Source organism: Myxocyprinus asiaticus, chromosome 47 (assembly GCF_019703515.2).
Source record: "Myxocyprinus asiaticus isolate MX2 ecotype Aquarium Trade chromosome 47, UBuf_Myxa_2, whole genome shotgun sequence".
In the NCBI taxonomy this organism is placed as follows: domain Eukaryota; kingdom Metazoa; phylum Chordata; class Actinopteri; order Cypriniformes; family Catostomidae; genus Myxocyprinus; species Myxocyprinus asiaticus.
This window is the reverse complement of record NC_059390.1, coordinates 15551264-15572216: the sequence shown is the minus strand read 5'-3', so window position 1 is coordinate 15572216 and position 20953 is coordinate 15551264. Positions and strand designations below refer to the sequence as shown.

The 20953-nt window shown below is 38.7% G+C and overlaps 1 protein-coding gene across 8 annotated transcripts; it reads left to right on the top strand.

Moving 5' to 3' along the window:
* The first annotated feature begins 2587 nt into the window (after positions 1 to 2587).
* On the top strand, positions 2588 to 20033 carry LOC127437040 (caprin-2-like). 8 transcript variants are annotated; one of them, XM_051691672.1, is made up of 21 exons: positions 2588 to 2640; positions 4319 to 4556; positions 4677 to 4739; positions 4821 to 4907; positions 5083 to 5321; positions 6344 to 6426; positions 6595 to 6732; positions 6839 to 6879; positions 7191 to 7442; positions 7730 to 7771; positions 8924 to 9043; positions 9204 to 9288; positions 9383 to 9435; positions 9529 to 9639; positions 9855 to 9941; positions 12271 to 12387; positions 12556 to 12727; positions 13061 to 13231; positions 13581 to 13687; positions 14377 to 14437; positions 18773 to 20033. In XM_051691672.1, exons 2-21 carry the CDS (start codon positions 4332 to 4334, stop codon positions 19309 to 19311), a joined length of 2793 nt encoding a protein of 930 aa, XP_051547632.1. In that variant the 5' UTR covers positions 2588 to 2640; positions 4319 to 4331; the 3' UTR covers positions 19312 to 20033. The 8 variants fall into 8 exon arrangements, with proteins under 8 accessions (XP_051547632.1, XP_051547634.1, XP_051547630.1 ...); XM_051691674.1 differs by lacking the exon at positions 2588 to 2640 and adding an exon at positions 2671 to 2814 and having other exon boundaries at positions 7230 to 7442; XM_051691670.1 differs by lacking the exon at positions 2588 to 2640 and adding an exon at positions 2671 to 2814.
* Positions 20034 to 20953: the final 920 nt, after the last annotated feature.

Here is a 20953-nt window from a genome sequence, read left to right as displayed (position 1 = left end):
CACTTGTTAATTGCATTGGTGTACTAGATAGTAAGATCATGACAATAAATCACCTTAAACGGAAGATAGATAGATTCTTATGGATGCTTCGGAAATACAAATATGCATGTTATGTGTCAGATAGATAGACAGACAGACAGACAGAGAGAGAGAGACAGATAGACAGACAGGTAGAAAGACAGACAGAGAGATAGACAGACAGACAGATAGATAGATATAGAGACAGACAGACAGATAGCTAGAGATAGACAGATAGAGAGAGAGACAGACATAGATAGGTAGAAAGACAGACAGATACATATATAGATAGATATAGAGACAGATAGATAGATACAGAGAGAGAGACAGACAGACAAACAGAGGCAGACAGACAGACAGATAGAGAGAGACAGACAGACAAATAGATAGGTAGACAGACAGACATAGATAGATAGACAGACAGACATAGACAGACAGATAGGTAGAAAGACAGATAGATAGAGACAGCCAGACAGAGACAGACAGACAGATAGATATATAGAGAGAAAGAGACAGACATAGACAGACAGATAGGTAGAAAGACAGACAGATATATATATATATATATATATATATATATATATATATATAGATAGATAGATAGATAGATAGATATAGACAGACAGATAGAGAGAGAGACAGGGAGAAGATAGACAGACAGACAGACACAAATAGATAGATAGATACACAGACAGATATATAGATAGATATAGAGACAGACAGAGAGATAGAGACAGATAGATACAGAGAGACAGACAGACAGGTAGAAAGACAGACAGACAGATAGATAGAGACAGACAGATAGATAGATATATATAGAGAGAGAGACAGACATAGACAGACAGATAGGTAGAAAGACAGACAGATATATATATATATATATAGATATAGAGACAGATAGATAGATAGATACAGACAGACAGATAGAGAGAGAGACAGGGAGAAGATAGACAGACAGACACAAATAGATAGATAGATATAGAGACAGACAGAGAGATAGAGACAGATAGATAGATACAGAGAGACAGACAGACAGATAGAGAGACAGACAGACAAATAGATAGGTAGACAGACAGACATAGATAGATAGAGAGACAGACAGACATAGACAGACAGATAGGTAGAAAGACAGACAGATACATATATAGATAGATATAGAGACAGATAGATAGATACAGAGAGAGAGACAGACAGACAAACAGAGGCAGACAGACAGACAGATAGAGAGAGACAGACAGACAAATAGATAGGTAGACAGACAGACATAGATAGATAGACAGACAGACATAGACAGACAGATAGGTAGAAAGACAGATAGATAGAGACAGCCAGACAGAGACAGACAGACAGATAGATATATAGAGAGAAAGAGACAGACAGATAGGTAGAAAGACAGACAGATATATATATATATATATATATATATATATATATATATATATATATATATATATATATATATATAGATAGATAGATAGATAGATATAGACAGACAGATAGAGAGAGAGACAGGGAGAAGATAGACAGACAGACAGACACAAATAGATAGATAGATACACAGACAGATATATAGATAGATATAGAGACAGACAGAGAGATAGAGACAGATAGATACAGAGAGACAGACAGACATAGATAGATAGAGAGACAGACAGACAGGTAGAAAGACAGACAGACAGATAGATAGATACAGACAGACAGATAGAGAGAGAGACAGGGAGAAGATAGACAGACAGACACAAATAGATAGATAGATAGATATAGAGACAGACAGAGAGATAGAGACAGATAGATAGATACAGAGAGACAGACAGACAGATAGAGAGACAGACAGACAAATAGATAGGTAGACAGACAGACATAGATAGATAGAGAGACAGACAGACATAGACAGACAGATAGGTAGAAAGACAGACAGACAGATAGATAGAGACAGCCAGACAGATACAGACAGATAGATATATATAGAGAGAGACAGACATAGACAGACAGATAGGTAGAAAGACAGACAGATATATATATATATATATAGATACAGACAGACAGATAGAGAGAGAGAGACAGGGAGAAGATAGACAGACAGACAGACACAAATAGATAGATAGATATACAGACAGATATATAGATAGATATAGAGACAGACAGAGAGATAGAGACAGATAGATAGATACAGAGAGACAGACAGACAGACAAACAGGCAGACAGATAGAGAGACAGACAGACAAATAGATAGGTAGACAGACAGACATAGACAGACAGATAGGTAGAAAGACAGACAGACAGAGACAGACAGATAGATAGATATATATATAGAGAGAGACAGATATGTAGAAAGACAGACATATATATATATAGATAGATATAGAGACAGACAGACAGATAGATAGATACAGACAGACAGATAGAGAGAGAGACAGGGAGAAGATAGACAGACAGACAGACACAGATAGATAGACAGACAGATATATAGATAGATATAGAGACAGACAGACAAACAGAGACAGATAGATAGACAGACAGACATAGATAGATAGATAGATAGATAGTGCTGTGTTTGACTGTATGACGTCATGATTGCTCCTCCAGCTGCTAGGATTCCCTCTGTTCTCATGGCATAAAAAGGTGAGAGGCGGCAGCGATCTGCCCTCTCTGTTTACACACTGCTTTATGTTGTCTTTCCACCAGCTCACCGAAAGGCTATTTCATTTGCGTTGAATCTAAATGGTCATCCTTTCCACCCAAGTCATCCTAGCGACATCATAACACAACAAACGCGCACCTGCAGAGACGCATGAGGTCGGTGAGATATGCGCGTGCACTGGTCGGATGCTTTGCTGGTTGCACCTGCGGGTTATTTTACTACATGCATCTGGGGGGTTATTTGTCCTGTATCAAGTTAGATGTTCTCGGCGTGGAAATTTGGGTGGTGGCAGCCTGTCGGTGCTGGCTTTTGGTTGCTGTTTGGAGGCGATGATTCTGGAACACATCAGTTAAATGAGATAAAACCTCGATAAAAGATGCATTTTTACTTTACTGCAATTGCTCTGTTTGAATGGCAAATTATTCCAGCAGGATTTGGTGGTAGCAGGATGCATAACCCATGTTTCTATGTGCAGAAATAGCATTTGAAGGTATAGCTGTTATTTAGCTGATGTTATGTTACTGATATTTCCGTAAGATGGATCACTTATGGGTTTCATTTGTTGCATGTCGTGCACAATGTAGTATTTGTCGTTCTTGCGTGTAGTCGTAAATGCCATGTCATGGTTAGAGCTGGCTGATGTCCAGACGAATGTCTAGGTTGTTTAAAACGTCATACATCAAGTTATCATTCATTATGTTCAGGTATGGTTTTGCTCAATATATATATATGCTGCGATTTTCTTTTATTACTGGCATATCATACATTTTAAGGGTGACAGCTATTTGCATGATGCTAAACGCTAATCTTAAAGATTATTTAAAGATGCACACAATGTTTTACTAAGTTTACAAAGTTTTACTCAAGAAAGCAATAGTAATTTGAATACATATTTATAAAATCATGAGCACTCCCATTAGATGAAGACTCCACTCACATCAGTAACCTTATAAAAGCTCTCTTATATTACACTGAGAGGGGTCCCCTCATGGGGGCTGCCATGTTAGAATCTATGACCAGCCTAATATACTCGCTTAATTTCAGTAAGTGCTGTGTTATTGGACATTTTCCCTCATGCATTAAATTAATCATTGCTGACTTTAGTGAAGTTCTGTAAGGCCACTGGTAACTGAAAACGGTTGCGTTTGAATAATGCTGCATCCATGCATCTACTGTAAGTGTCTGTTTTTATTTTATTTTTTGTCATCTTGGATTTGCACTAAGTGCACCTTAAAATGGTTTACCCATTAATGATTTTTCTCATCAATTACTCACCCTCATGCCCTTCCAACTTGAACGACTTTCTTCTGCGGAGCACAAATGAAGATATTTTGAGGAATGTATGAGATGTCTTTGTTCATACAATGTAAGTCAATGGGGTCTAAAACTTTCAAGCACCAAAAAGGACATAAAGGCAGCATGAAAGTAAACCATAAAACTGGAATGGTTTCATGATTATACAATGTTGTTATCAAATTATAAACCGTATATACTGTGAGGTATTTACTAAGTAGATAGTATTCCACGCATAGCCATGAACAAAAAAATATTTTGTACTTCCTAGTGCTTCCTGTTAAACCTAACCTCCATGTGTGCTCGTAAGTTTATTATATTTCAATAATAAATGATTGACCCTTCTGTTAATATCTCCCTCTTCAGAGACACTAAGATCATGGTTCATCTGTCACCATCTCGGACTCTAGAGACTATGACTTCCTCAGAGTTGGCCGAGGAGATGGACAGTGGGCAGGGCAGCCCTAATACAGACTCTTCTCGAGCGCTCCCCGCCCTCCAGCTCGCCCTCAACTCCTCGACCACCTACTACGGCTATGAGAAGTATATTGAGGATGGCCTTATCTGCCTTAAGCACAAGATCCGCAACATTGAGAAAAAGAAGGTGCCTTAATGTCTAGCTTGGGAAAAAAAAAAAAAAAAAAAAATGGTTTATTAATTTGTCATGAACCAACACTTTTAGTGTTGCTTTTGTTGTAAAACAAGCTGTTTTTGTTTCTTCCAGCTGAAACTGGAGGGATATAATGAGAGGCTGAAGAACGGCGAAACCCTAAATCAAGACCAACTGGTAAACATTCTTCACTCTGTGTGTTACATTGTAGGATATGGGGCTTCTTTCCATATTAAAGACACACGTTTTGTATTGTAGGAAGCTGTGGGGAAATACAAGGAGGTGGTCCACAATCTTAAATTTGCCCAAGAGCTGCAGAAGACCCTTGGTGACCTCACACAAGATGTAAGATTCTGCCACATACACGCATTCATAAATTAAGGAGCTACACTCCATGTCTGTACAGTATATAGCAGTTGTTCTCCAGTAAGATGTGCTGTATGTGTATAAATTTAAAATGGCCAAGAATTTAGGGCACTGAAGGCCAGCTGTGCTGCTTTCTGTTTGATTGTGTCTTTAGTTGCTGAAGGCTCAGCGGAAAGCAGTTCGTCAAGAGAAGTTGAATAGGATTGAGGCAGAGAAGAGACGTCTGAGCCTGATGCTTCAGGTGCAGTATGTCCTTCACAGTCTGCAGAGAGAGGATGTCCAGAGGAAATTTTGCAATTCGAGACAACATTCCCATTACCTGTCCACACAGGACATGGAGAACCTGCTTGATCTGGCTTCATTACTAGGATGCAAAAGAGACCATAAAATGAGGTTTGTGATGCAAAGTTGCACACCACACACTAGGCCTCTGGACTAGTAAAGTCTAAAGGGTTCTTACAGTCATGGAACAATTTATGGCAATGTTTATATTGTGTTTTTCACATTTTATTACATTTTATATGGTTTTTGCCATTAAAAATAGCCATGGAAGCTGGCACTCAGTAACTTTTTGCTTGTCATCTTGGACTTGCAGTGACACCTAGTGGTGTGGATGCAGCATCATTCAAAATCAATAGTTTTCAGTTACAGATACCATTATAGAAATTCACTATTCACAATCAGCCATGATTAATTTAATTCAAGAGTGAAAGTGTCCAATAACAAGACTGTTACTGAGATTATACGAGTAGTATTCAGCTAGTCATGTGATCCTAAAATGGCAGCCCCCATGTAGAATAAAACTGCTTTTATAAGGTTACTGATATGAATAGAGTCTTCATCTCATGTGAGTGGTCATTATTTTATACACATGTTTCAAAATTACAATTCATTTCTTTAGGAGTAAAACTAATGGGGAAATTACTGCGTGCACCTTTTAAATCACCAATAAGCAAACAAACCAGGCCTGGAAAAGTCATTGCAATTAATAATCTTAAAATCATTGAACTCTCTATAGTGAAAGTATATTTTCCTTGTTATGTGCTGCTGTGAAATTGTTAAACTGGTTCACAAATTGATCTGAATGATTTATTGGTGAATCAGTACATCAATTTATTTATTTTTTTGAATTTGTTTTTTAGGATTTATGCATTTTAATTTCAAAATAATATTCAATCCAATAGAATTGTTTTATGAAATTGAAACATGTAAAGCATAATTATTATGAATGCACAAACAACTGGCAGTTGAACATTTTTATACTAATGTGCTTGTTTGTATAAAGAAAAATCTCTAGCTGTGTGCATTTGGGTATGTGGTGTACTGTATGTCTGTTCTTTTGTCTTCACAGTATTGTATTTGGTGTCTATTTAGTCTATTGTGGCTTGATCTTCCTGTTTTGTTTTGTGCTGTAGTTTGGACGATCAGATGGAACAGGCTGCTATTGTTTACTGGGAGCTGATGGAAGGGAAAGAAAAGACAGTTGCTGGCTCGACATGTGAGTTTCTGGCTCAATCTGGTATACTAGCAAATCAGTGTTTACTGATATTATCTAATAGACTGAGTCGGTCTCCCTTAAAATAAGATGTCATACTACAGAGTCATTTTTGTGATTTGTGTTGACAGTTATTTAGATTTTTCAAACGGTACTGCTGTTCTTCCACAGATAAGCACATGAAGGATAAGCTTCTTCGACTAGTAGACTGTGGGTTCTTTGATCACATATCACTTCCTCAAAATGTTAGCCAGGAGAAGACAGAAAACCAAAAGTCTGACCCTTCATCCAGGTCATGTAGCCTTTCCAGTGAGTCTTCCAAATTAAAATTTAAATTCAACCACCCATCTTTTCATAATTGAGGCATATATTTTAAGTCCATAACAATGAATGTGATGTTCTTCTGTATTTTTAGCACTGGTGAAACTGAGCTCAAAAGAAGTGCCTTCAAAAGAGGTAAAAACAACAGAAATACTGACCGTCTTTAAAGGGATAGTTTGCCCAAAACTCACCCTTATGGTGTTCCAACCCGTTTGACTTTCTTTCTTCCCTTTAACACAAAATGAGATATTGAGCAGAATGATCTCCTCTGTCACCATTTGACTTTCTTTGGGGAAAAAGTCATATGGGGTTTGACATACATGAGGATAAATGAGAATTTTTCATTTTTTGTCAAATGATCCCTTAAGTTAAATCAAGATTTATTTGGCGTTGATGCAGTGTTTTGTAGAAACACAAGCAGATCAGTAACTTCTGAATGATGGCAGTTTCTTAACAGACGATACCTATCTGAAATTGGTGTCAAGGAGTGTAGTCAGGATGAGAAAACACCACATCACAACTGGAAGGATGAGTTTTTGGCAATGAAGGAAAGGGAGCCACCGGACTCATGGGAAATGGAGTTTTCCGATCCTCCAGTGTCTGCTCGGTCCCCCATACAGAAGCCGTGGAAAGGGGTGGCAGGATTGATTCCAAAGACTCAAGATCCCATGAAGAGCCCCATAACAGACCCTAAAGAGGTGAAAAACACCGTCTATAGAAATGGTCTAAGGACAAAGTGGCAAAAAGGCCAAAAATAAAAATGCACATTTTTGATGCTGAACCGTTACTTGCATGTTAGTAGTTTGGGAAGAGTTGGGGAAATAGTTTTCTACTCTGACTGCCTGTGATTTGCTGAGCCATTGCTGAAGCACATTTAGCTATGGCAACAAAATATTTACAGCCCTTTGTTTCTTAAACGTATAGTCCAGTAAAATGTGGGGGGAAAAAACTGGCCTTGTTTTATCAGATGTGTTGTCTTCCCTAGAGACGACAGAGGAAGAGCAAGGGGGATCATGACTCTAAATCAGTAAGTTCTTCAGATAAATACAAATGTTGTAATGTTTGACCCCAGTTAAAGGAATATTCCAGGTTGTTGATTACCACAAAAATAAATTGACTTGTCCCTCCATTTAAAAAAAAAAACCCCCAAGGCACTTACTGTACAATGGGGCCAATTTTCATTTGAGGGTTTAAAGTCAGAAATGTGAAACTTATAATTGTATAAAAACACTTACACTACATTTAAATCTTCAGTTAAAACTTGTGCATTATTTGAGATGTAAAATTGTTTAAATTGTTGTTTTTTGCGGGATCACAGAATTTATGGCATTACGTTGTCATGGCAACGAAGTTGTAAAATTGGGTTTAACTTTGCATAGAAAAGGTAACTAAGCAATTTTATCACTAAAATCATGTTAACTGGCTATACTTTTAAAGCATATTATTTTAATGTTTACAGATTTGCCCCATTCACTTCCATTGTAAGTGCCTCACTGCAACCCAAATTTTTTGTTTTTAAAAAATTCGAGGGATGAGTCAATTAATTTGTGGTAATCAACATTATGCCACAAATGCTGTTGATTGAGCTTGACTTGTATTGAACCAAGAATGTTCCTTTTTAAACCCTTTAGTACTACTATTCGACTCGGTCTGATTTTGATTAGTGAGTTGCAGCATTCTGTGGTCAGATATTTTTGTTTAATAGCTATATTTCACCAATGTCCTTGGTAATCAAATCAGTCAAATCCCTTTGTCACTCAACCATATACACAAGTGCAACAGTGGATGGTATTATTTCCCTCGAAACGAGCATATAAAGTATTCAGGTCATCTGTGAGAGAGGCAGCGGTGTTCACGGCAGAGTTTTTATTCCCTTGAAGCCTGTGATATTAATTCCCTGCCATAATCTCCTACGCTGTGCAAGTTTAATATTTTTCGTATCACTTTACCGTCTTTCCTCTGTACATAAAATTAATTGAACTCAAATCAATATTTCATATCCATTTATTAACAAGTAGCAGTGTAATAAGCAGAGTAATATACAGTTAGTCTGTCATTTTTGCAAAATAAACCCTTTCAGTGAGATCTAAGTCAGAGTCTGATCACCCTCAAGGTTTATTTTAAGATGATGACCGCTGTCTGTAGACTTTGTCTACTTGTTTTATGCTGTGACTTTCAGATGCTTGTGACAGTGGAAGTGTTCAGCTCTCCATCTCGGTTACCTAAAGATCCAGTTCAGCGCAAACAGCAGCTGGAGTCCCTGATGGACCAGATTTCTGGCTCCTTCAGCTTCATGCAGGCATGATTAAAGTCATTTTTCAGGATTTATCCAAGCTCTTGTCATTTAAGGAAAATTTTCATTTTAAATGTATTTTTCATGGTTTTGTGGCTCATGCAATCTGTTGCTACTCTCCTGGTTCAGAGACGTATCTTAGCTTAACCCTGACCAATGTTTGCAGGAGTCTCTTCTGGATGGGGAAACGTCCCCTAGTAGCATTCGATCAAAGAGATGCCGTCCGTCTCCTGGATCCTCTACTCCCCTCGGTACATGACGACTCCATATTAGACATACGTTATACAATTAGAACAGGACAAAGTGCAAACCTTGCATTTACATTTGTCTGTTTCTTATATACAGCACAAAGGGAATTAACAAGAAGTCCATCAGATATTCTGGCTCAGTCCCAACGTGTAAGCAATTTAGCTGCAGCACTTTCTATATTACCAAATCCTGACATGACTTGTCTTTTGACACTCTAAAATGAAGTTCTTATGTAATCCTAGTCTACACCCTTACACATCCTGCTCTCTGGAGAAGGGAAAGACTGTCTGTCAAATGGAGATCGTTCTATGAATGGCTCCGACCTTGATCTACACCATGAAGATAAACCACATGTAAGGAGTCACACTTTCACCCAAAGCAATTATTATTTTTTTTTTTCTTCATTATATATTCCGCTCAGAGTGTGAATTTAAAGCAAATTTTCTGAGATCACTGTAGTTTGTGGCTATTTGTCTCCTATAGCACTAATGACTATCTGTTTAGTATTTTACAAAACCATACTGTTTATTCATGGTTTGTGTGTGTGTGTGTGTGTGTGTGTGTGTAGAAGCAAGGTGAGGACTTCACCTCTCCACCTTTGTACCGAAGGGGATCTTCAATCTCACTCCCTCTAGAAAACCTGAGCCCTGTACAGGTTAGGACTGGCCTGCTAAACCCAACAGGAGTATTTTAAAGGGATAGTTCATCTGAACAGTGAGAATTGTCATAATTTACTCACCCTCATGTAGTTTCTGACTTATGCAGAACACCAGGTTTAACGCTGAAGTTCTTGCGTAAAGATGTACCACTGTCATTGAGCTTTTCTCATGAATGTGCAACGGACATCAAGACCTTCACTGAAAATGTATAGACGGAATTTTCATTTTTTTGGGTGAACTATTCCTTTGTGTGTGTGTGTGACCGTTCCTATGTAATGAAAATATGGCATCACAGTTCATTCTGTTGTGAATACACTGCGTGCCCAATTATTAGGCAAATTTTATTCCTCAGGATTAATTTTATTGTTGAACAAACACAATGCTCTCAGTCAATCCAAAATGTTATTGATCCACAAACCTGAATGTTTAACAAAGAAAAAGTGAGTTTTGTCTTAGGGGAATATATAAGTGTGCGCAATTATTAGGCAACTAAATTACAAAAAGAATTTCTCCCAACTCAGTTATTTATTCTCAATTTTTAGAGTAAGTGCAACAAATAAGTAACACAAAATGACAATTAAATAACATTCTTGGCCTTTCAAAAATATTCAGTGACCAATATAGCCACCCTTTTTAATAACTGCATGAGCCTTCCATCCATGGAGCCTATCTGTTCATGATCACCTTTCGCTGAAGCAGCAACCACAGCCTCCCAAATGCTGTTCAAAGAGGCGTATTGTCTTCCCTCACTGTAAATCTCACATTTGAGAAGGGCCCACAAGTTCTCAGTAGTATTTATGTCAGGTGAGAAAGGGGCCAAGTCCTTATTTGGGCATCTTTGAGGCCCTTGCTGGCTAGTCAAGGAGTGGAGTACTTGGATGCATGTGATGGAGCATTGTCCTGCATAAAGATCATGGCCTTCTTGAATGCTGAGGATGCCTTCCTGTACCACTGCTTGAAGAAAGTACTTTCCAGAAACTGGCAATAGGTTTGAGAGTTGAGTTTCAGTCCATCTTCAACTCGAAAAGGTCCAACTACCTCATCCTTAATGACAGCAGCCCATACCAGTACCCCTCCACCTTGCTGACACCTGAATCGAAGTGGTGCCCTGTGTCCATTAGTGATCCAGCCACGGGCCCAACCATCTGGTTCATCAAGAGTCACTCATTTCATCTGTCCATAAAACCTTTGAAAAATCTGTCTGTATTTCTTTGCCCAATCTTGATGCTTCAACTTGTGAATATATTCAGTGGTGGTCGTGTTTCAGCCTTCTTGACCATGGCCATGTCTCTGAGCACTTGGCGCCTTGTACTTCTGGACACTCCAGGTAGGTTGCAGTTCTGGAATATGGTAGCATTGGAGGATAATGGGTTCCTGGTAGCATCACATTTAATTCTTCTCAAGTCTTTTGCAGTTCATTTGCACCTTTTCTTCTCCATGCGTTTTTTGTGCACCAGTTGACTATTCACAACAAAACGTTTGATTGTCCAGTGGTCACGCCTCAGTATTTTGGCTATTTCAAGAGTATTGCATCCATCTGAAAGGCATTTTGCAATATTTGACTTTTCAGTGTCAGTTAAATCTTTTTTTTTTTTTTTTTTTTTTGCCCATTTTTACCTGAGGTAATGAAGCTGCCTAATAATCATGCACACCTTGATATAAGGTGTTAGTCACTTTCGCCACACCCTCCCTCATTACACAGATACATGCCACCTGAAAATGATTGAATCCAGTAAGCATTCAGGTTTATATGGTTTGGAGTTGAAAAATGTGCATGAAAATAAGATCGTAATACTCGCCTAATAATTCCGCACGCAGTGTATAGTCAAAGCCAAAGAGGTTTTGGGAATTCTGCTGTACTTCTGAGCCTTATTTTACAGCCTTTAGATATATATTGCATTGCTAATTACATGTAGATCGTCTGATTACTTTTTGCAGTTTTTATTGCCATCAACTGATCAAACTATTGACTGAATTTAATGGAATTTTTGCAAAAATTACATAAATGAATAATTTGATTACAAAAATTGTCCCATTTGCTGCCATAAATTTAAATCCACCACCTTGCTGTCTTGGTGTCGGCATCTGCCACTGGGAAATCCCATATTGGTTGACCACTACTCTGGTTTTGTTTTAACTTGTAGACTTTAAAGCAAGTAATTTAAAATATCAGTTTGTGGCCTTGATGAGTTCAGGTCTGGAAAGTTTAAAGGTGATAAGCTTTGCAAGTGGAAAATAAATTGAGGGCTTCGCATGGTGCTACGAAAATAGCGAATGTTTCCGGTGTGCTGGGATTTAATTTTTGTTTGTGTGTGTGTGCGTCAGGCAGAAAAGCAGAAGTTATGCAATGGAGCGTCAACCTCTGTATCTGAGCTGACATTTACAACCCCACCCAGTCACAGATCCATCAGTGTAGAAAACGGCTTCCACAACATCCACTCTGTGAGCATAATACACTATTATACTTATGTTTTCCATATGGACACGCACTCCTCAACATTCTTGACCAAACATTTTTACATCATGCAAATAAATCTAGTCTCAACTTCTGAGCTGATTGACTTGTAGCTCAAACCTCTCTCTCTCTCTCTCTCTCTCTCTCTCGGTCAGGTGTTTAATGTGGCCTCTCTGCCCATCAGTGAGAGTTCAGTGATTAAGTCAGATGAGAGTGGGTTCTCGGAGTCCATGCATCTCAGTTACACTTCAGCCAAAACCAGTTACTCCACCGCCAGCACCCAGACACCACCTGAACTCAACCTGCCTGAAGATGACCTACAGATTGGTATATTTGTTTGAGCTGTTTTCCTTTGTATGTACTTTTGGGTCCCCACAATGTAGATTTCAGGTTTTACTATTCAATGTCCCCACATACATGCATGCACACACACAGACACACACAACTGGTCACTCGAGGTTGGGATTATATAATTATTATTGATTATATGATTTTTATATATATATATATATATATATATATATATATATATATATATAAATATATAAATAATATTTGATAATAAATGGACTTAACAGTCAGATCAATTTTGCATCAGTCTACTTGTAAAAAGACACAATCTCCCTCATTGTTGCCTACCAATCGTGTGTGTCCTTGCAGAGGGCCAGTACCAGCTGGAGTGTCCTGTCAGTGCAGGTGGTCACACGTTCTCTGCCCCACAGCCACCGTCTCGTCTGGGTCAGACCTGCTACCCCCGCAGGACAGCGAGAGGTATGACGCGTGCAGGCAGGGGTTTGATTCACTCAAACAGATCACCTGGTGGCTACAGAGGTATCTTTCTCTTCTCTTCCTTGGTCTCTTACATCCTCTCTCTCACCTTTACTCATCTCAGTTAAGTCTTTCACTTTCATAAAATTGTGCTGGTCACTTTGTGGTTTCCTTTTCTCATTTTTCCTTTATTTACACCGTACATAGGACTGTACAATTATTCTTGGACAAGATTTTTAATAATCTTTATTAAATATAATTTGTGCATTTGTGACTTGAAGGTAAAGAAAAATAAATGCATTATTGCCATTTTAGTTTGTATAGAAAATGCTTGAGTTAGTCGTATAAAACTTTTTTTTATTTTATTTTTTTTAATTTTTTTTTTTGGCTGTTGCTTGAACCTGACTGGTAGGTGGTTATGAGGCCTACAGAGTGAATGTGCGCTCTCCAGAAGGGGGCTTCATGTCCCAGACCCATACGACTCACCGAGATCCTGGATCTGCCCTTTACGTGTCCAGAGTAAGGCATTCAGTCTTTTAATGGGTTTAGACCTTTGATAAACACTGGTTTCAGAAAATGTTTAAGGTTTACTGTATATATTGAGTTTTGTGAGAATGTTATCATTGATCTGCTCTTTAAAGGAATATTCCAGGTTCAGTACAAATTAAGCTCAACTGTGACAGCATTTGTGGCATGATTTCAACTCGTCCCTACTTTTATTTAAAAAAGCCAAAAATTGAGGTTACAATGAGGCACTTACAATGGAAGTGAATGGGGCCAATGTTTGGAAGGCTTAAAGTTAGAAATGTGAAGCTTACAATTTAACAAAAGCACTTACATGAATTCTTCTGTAAAGTTGTTTAAATCACCATTTTTACAGTTGTTTTTGTGTTTATGGTGTCATCGTCATGGTGTAAAATTTGGATAACTTTTACACCGAAAAGGTTAGGATGGGATTTTATTAGTAAAATCATGTTTACACACATTGTTTGTCTTGTGGCTTTACTTTCAAAACCTTGAGTATTTTATTGTTTACGGATTGGCCCAATTCACTTCCATTGTATGTGTCTCACAGTAACCCAGATATTTTATTTAAAAATTTTGGTAATCAACAATATGCCACACATGCTGTTGATTTGAGCTTAACTTGTACTGAACCTGGAATATTCCTTATAGGATAGTCAGTAGTTTTACATTTTGTTTTACAGGAAAATGGGTATCAGCAGAACTTCAAACGAGGTGGAGTCACAGCAACACAAAGGAACAGTGGTATACATTTTCAATGATACTCAGTTTTCTTATGAAATGAGTAATGGATAAAGTACAGTTATTACTGCAAAATAAACCTTTACAGAGTGAATACTCAAAGGTTTTATGTTGCAATAATCAGGGGCGGACTGGGACTAAAAAGTGTCCCTGGACTTTCTGGCCCAGAGCGGCCCACTAAACCTGGCCCAAAATGCACCATGCCATAACACACTTGCTCATTGTTTTCATTTTCCACCTCAATTTCAAATTTGTGTTGGGTTAAAAAAAAAAAAAAAACTTTTCTATTGACTGCTAGTCATGACAACGGCCCCCTTTCAACGTTTTCCAGAAGTGCAAATAAACTATTGTCTTAATTTATATAAGCTATAACCATAGAAGATCACAACATTTTGTTTAAAATAGATGAAGACAGTGTCACACAGCAGGACACATATTTCATGTCAATTGCCCACAATACTCTATGTAAATGTATATAAAAAAAAAATAAAAAAAATCAATGAAAACAAAGTTGTCCAGAATATGTACAGGTACATGTATAAATGTAAACAAATATAGATGTAAAAGTAATAATAAACATACCTCTTAAAGTGTAGATATTTGCAGATAATTTGCAGATTAATTGCTCATATTTTCACTATGTAAGTTTGTTGTGTCTTTTATATATGCAGTTTTAATTCCTTCTCCAGATTATTCTTGAGGAAAAAGTGAAAAGCCCTATGCTTTAAGCGTTAAACTGCTATCCTTTAAAAAAAGACCCAAAGAGCAAGCCACACTTCTGCTCCCAGTAATGCTTAGCGGTATGAATAAATTATGCAAATGACTATGTACTGCTCATAGCTTTACTGTTTGCAGATTTTATATATGTTGCTGTTATTGTATTTGTTGTAACTTGCAATTATGTCATTTTGTGACTATTCAGAGCTCATCTTGTACTTAAAAGTGCAATATGTAATAATTGTAATATGTATGTAATATTCGGCTTTTTTTTGCGACTGTGCGAACGGCTTGTAATGCAACTTAAAAAAATTAGCCCTTCCCAGACTTTCTAGGTTGCCTATTAAAGTCTGTGGACTGATTTTCATGCGAAGGGAGCGGGTCGCTTTTGCCGGGGAAATCCAAAAGATGTGATGTTTATGTGCGCTCCCGAGAGCCTTGCCTCAGTAATACAGTTGTGCTCAAAAGTTTGCATACCCTTGGAGAATTGGTAATATATGTACCATTTTTAAAGAAAACATGCATGAGCAGGAAAAACACATTTCTTTTATTTCTTATGGGATTCATATTCAACTGTAGGTTATAACAGAATGACACAATCATAAAACAAAACATGGCAACAGAGAAAAAAAATGAAATGACCCCTGTTCAAAAGTCTTCATACCCTTAGTTCTTAATACTGTGTATTGCCTCCTTTAGCATCAATGACAGCGTGCAGTCTTTTGTAATAGTTGTCTATGAGGCCCCAAATTCTTGCACGTGGTATAGCTGCCCATTTGTCTTGGCAAAATGCCTCCAGGTCATGCAAAGTCTTTGGTCGTCTTGCATGAACCGCACATTTGAGATCTCCCCAGAGTGGCTCGATGATATTAAGGTCAGGAGACTGTGATGGCCACTCCAGAACCTTCACTTTTTTCTGCTCTAACCACTGGAGGGTCAACTTGGCCTTGTGCTTAGGGTCATTGTTGTGCTGAAAAGTCCAAGGGTGTCCCATGCGCAGCTTTCATGCAGAAGAATGCAAATTGTCTGCCAGTATTTTCTGATAACATGCTGCATTCATCTTGCCATCAATTTTCACAAGATTCCCGTGCCTTTAGAGCTCACACCCCCCCAAAACATCAGTGAGCCACCATCATGCTTCACAGTGGGGATGGTATTCTTTTCACTATAGGCCTTGTTGACCCCTCTCCAAACATGGCGCTTATGGTTGTGACCATAAAGCTCTATTTTGGTCTTGTCACTCCAAATGACAGTGTGCCAGAAGCTGTGAGCCGTGTCAAGGTGTTGTCTGGCATATTGTAACTGGGCTTTTGTGGCATTGGCGCAGTAAAGGCTTCTTTCTGGCAACTCGACCATGCAGCTCATTTTTGTTCAAGTATTGTTGTATTGTACTCCTTGAAACAAGCACACCGTCTTTTTCCAGAGCAGCCTGTATTTCTCCTGAGGTTACCTGTGGGTTTTTCTTTGTATCCCGAGCAATTCTTCTGGCAGTTGTGGCTGGAGTCTTTCTTGGTCTACCTGACTTTGGCTTGGTATCAAGAGATCCCTGAATTTTCCATTTCTTAATAAGTGATTGAACAGTACTGAATGGCATTTAAGGCTTTGGATATCTTTTTTTATCCATATCCATCTTTATAAAGTTCCATTACCTTGTTACGCAGGTCTTTTTGACTGTTCTTTTCTGCTCCTCATGGCTCAGTATCTAGCCTGCTCTGTGCATCCACGTGAGAGCAAACAAACTCATTGACTATTTATACACAGACACTAATTGCAATTTTAAAAGCCACAGGTGTGGGAAATTTAACCTTGAACTGCCATTTAAACCTGTGCGTGTCACCTTGTGTGTCTGTAACAAGACCAAACATTCAAGGGTATGTAAACTTTTGATCAGGGCCATTTGGGTGATTTCTGTTATTATGATTTAAAAAGGAGCCAAACAACTATGTGATAAATGACTTGTATGATCACTGTCCTTAAGAGTTTTTTAAAATGTTTTTTTTTTTTTTTTTTTTTTGCATGATCAGTCATTTTCAAAATCAATGCCAAAATGTCACAATTTCTGCCAGGGTATGCAAACTTTTGAGCACAACTGTAGTTTCTCTTCCATGTCAATAGAAGGTCTGCAACATTAGGTAACGTTATGTTAGAGATGGAATCCAGCAAACGTCCGGCTCCTAGCACAACACCGACTCGTACACAAACTCTGAGTAAGCCAAAAAAACAAACAAACAAACAAATAAACATTTATCTACTGAATCCCATCTGGCTAAGTGGGAACGTGATTGAGCAAAAACTAGAGTGAACATCGGCAGGGCATTTGATTCCTGAATGCTAGACAATGTTCAAGATAATGCAAAAAGATCCATTCTTTAGTGTAATGTAACTTGGTTATACAGAAAATATATACATTCTATTATAAAACAACAGTGCATCGATATATCAAAATGACAGTTGTGATGGGATCACATCAATACTGAATTGTCAACATATTTATAATGTACAGTCTATTTTATAAACTGCTACTGTCATCATCCACCAAATTTAGCTAACAGCTATTGATAAAGCTGGCTAGCTAGCTAACGCCGACATAGGCTATCGTATAAATGCAGTCAATGTATCATGCAAAGAAAAGTGATTACTTCAAACTACAGTCTCACATAGTCAGACCTATATCCACACTTTGTTTTAGCCCTCTTCAAGCACTGGAGAGTCAAATATAATATGCAGTCTCAAAGTTTGTAGTAAAACAATCATAACTGTAATTTTAATTATGCTACCTCATCTGTCAGCATGATGCCGGTGAATCACGTTGTCTCTTTGTATGTTACATTATTGTTTTGGCCGATGCTCGTGTCCCTATGGAGTGTGTGCACAAGCGAGAGCACGAGCAACAGGTAGCTGGCTGCAGTTCACTTAAGGGCCACAGGTGTCATTAATAACAAGGGTGTCTGAATCTTACATCCTGCTCCTTTTAATGTTGTTTTTGGTTGTCACCATTATTGTGATTTGTATGTCAAATAATGAGGTCCACTTGAGGTACGGAGTTCATGTGTATATGTGGAAATGCACTACGATGTGCAAGTAATTTCAAAATAAAAGCCGTTGTGTTGGCTTTACCTTATGGAGTATTGTGAATATTCACTCTGTAATGGGGTCTGCGTGAGCATGTTGGCTGTACTTGTAGCACGGGCTGGCCCAAATTACCCAGCGGCCCACCGGGAAAACGCCCAGTGATCCCGACGTCCAGTCAGCCCCTGGCGATAATGACCAGCTGTATATTTTCCTGACTGCTACACGGCTACTTGCCAAATAAATGGAGATGAAATATTAGTGTAAATGATGTGAGAAGTTATTTGAGAAATTATGTGAGAAGAGTCCATTGAGTGAAATGACAGACCTGAAAAAAGGCACAGTATGTTGGAAGTCAGTAGCCTTGGACAATGATCAATTACACAATTTAGCAATCATTATATTTTTTTTATTTTTTTTTTTATTGCAGAATGCCATGATTGACCAAGCAGACTTAATGCCTAGAGAATGGCTCCATGGCACTGAGGAAACCCTATGCAACCATTAATTTATGGTATTGTTCTGTCTCTCTTCTCTTTACTTCCTCTCAAGTGAGCAGCCCGGACAGGGAGGGGGCATATCCACTCGACTCTGGAATCAGCAACACACTCTCCATCACACAAATGGAAGTACCCATGACCCCCCAGGGAGCACACACTCTGATGCCCGTTCACATGTACCCGCTCACCCAGCTCCGCGTGGCCTTCTCCGCTGCCCGCACTGCCAATTTCGCCCCTGGCACTCTAGATCAGCCAATCGCCTTCGACCTAATGCACACCAACCATGGTGAAATGTTCGACACAGCCACCGGCCGTTTCACCTGCCCTGCTGCGGGCACGTATGTCTTCATTTATCACATCCTAAAGCTGGCAATCAGTGTGCCTCTGTACGTCAACCTTATGCGCAATGAAGAGGTGATGGTGTCCGCGTATGCCAATGACGGAGCTCCAGACCATGAGACCGCCAGTAACCATGCAATACTCCAGTTGTTCCAGGGAGACCAGGTGTGGCTGCGGCTGCATCGTGGTGCCATCTATGGCAGCAGCTGGAAATACAGCACCTTCTCTGGTTTCCTTCTGTACCAGGACTGAACATGTATCTCTTATATAGGCACACAAAAAAGATGGGGCATTTTGGATCTATTGAAGGCTGTAGTTAATCTGCACTTATTGCACTTTCGGTTACGTATGGTGCAATTGCATGTTTAAACATTCATGTTCATTAGTACAAAGTCCGTGTTAAGGTTAATGTAAAATCTTTGCTCTTGGATGTTTACATGGGTTTACCCAAATCTCCCCCCCCCCCACCTTATCCTTTTTTTTTTTTTTTTTTTTTTTTTGATATATATTTAGAAAGCTTTACTATACAAGATGCACACACTCATTACCCGAAGGAGCTGTATTGAGCGTACGCCAAATTCGAAAAACCTTAACATTCAGAAATGACTGGCTTTGTTCCAGTGTTCACTACATGACCCTGTATGCTTAATCATTATATTTGAGAAATGTTTCCCAGCCATACAAATGTCTGCAACTGGTGCCTTTTCCTTTTTTGGGGTAACAGAACACTTGCATCGCTTTGCAAGAATGGATGATTTTTTTTTTTTTCTGGTTATACTTGATACATTGAGCACTTTAAAAAATGGATTTAGTGGCCTTGTTGGGGTTTGGGTATGTACCTGTAAGTTTGTCTGTATATACTGCGAGTGTCCTCATTCTGAAAATCACTTGGAACGTTGACTCAAACGTTGAACTTGAACATTGATGCCAAAATGGCTCTCTTGTGCCTGAAGAATAATAATAATAAAAAAAAAGCGCAGTTCACTTTTGTGGTGGCTTTATTTGTGATTTATTTAATAAAGCAACTTAATATCCAATGAAGGTATGTTTCCTGATAGCACACAAAGTGCATCCGGAAAGTATTCACAGCGCTTCACATTTTCCACATTATGTTACAGTCTTATTCCAAAATGGATTAAATTTAATTATTTTCCTCAAAATTCTACAAACAATACCCCATAATGACAACGTGAAAGAAGTTTGTTTGAAATCTTTGCAAATTTATTGAAGAAAAAAAAAAAAAAAAAAAAAGTACACAAGTATTCACAGCCTTTGCTCAATACTTTGTTGAAGCACCTTTGGCACCAATTACAGCCTCAAGTCTTTTTGAGTATGATGCTACAAGCTTGGCACACCTATTTTTGGGCAGTTTCTCCCATTCTTCTTTGCAGGACCTTTCAAGCTCCATCAGGTTGGATTGGGAGCGTCGGTGCACAGCCATTTTCAGATCTCTCCAGAGATGTTCAGTTGGGTTCAAGTCTGGGCTCTGGCTGGGCCACTCAAGGACATTCACAGAGTTGTCCCATAGCCACTCCTTTATCTTAGCTGTGTGCGCTTAGGGTTGTTGTCCTGTTGGAAGATGAACCGTCACCCCAGTCTGAGGTCCAGAGCGCTCTTGAGCAGATTTTCATCAAGTATGTCTCTGTACATTGCTGAATTAATCTTTCCCTCGATCCTGACTAGTCTCCCAGTTCCTGTCGCTGAAAAACATCCCCACAGCATGATGCTGCCACCAATATGCTTCACTGTAGGGATGGTATAGGCCAGGTGATGAGCGACGCCTGGTTTCCTCCAGACATGACGTTTGCCATTCAGGCCAAAGAGTTCAATCTTTGTTTCTCATGGTCAGAGAGTCCTTCAGGTGCCTTTTACTGAGGAGTGGCTTCCGTCTGGC

Bases quoted from the DNA above. Each gene is read 5' to 3' on its own strand.
- LOC127437040 (XM_051691670.1), top strand. The intron at 7,772-8,923 runs GTAAGTTCTTCA...TGTGACTTTCAG, and splicing joins GGGATCATGACTCTAAATCA to ATGCTTGTGACAGTGGAAGT. The intron at 14,438-18,772 runs GTATACATTTTC...CTTCCTCTCAAG, and splicing joins AGCAACACAAAGGAACAGTG to TGAGCAGCCCGGACAGGGAG.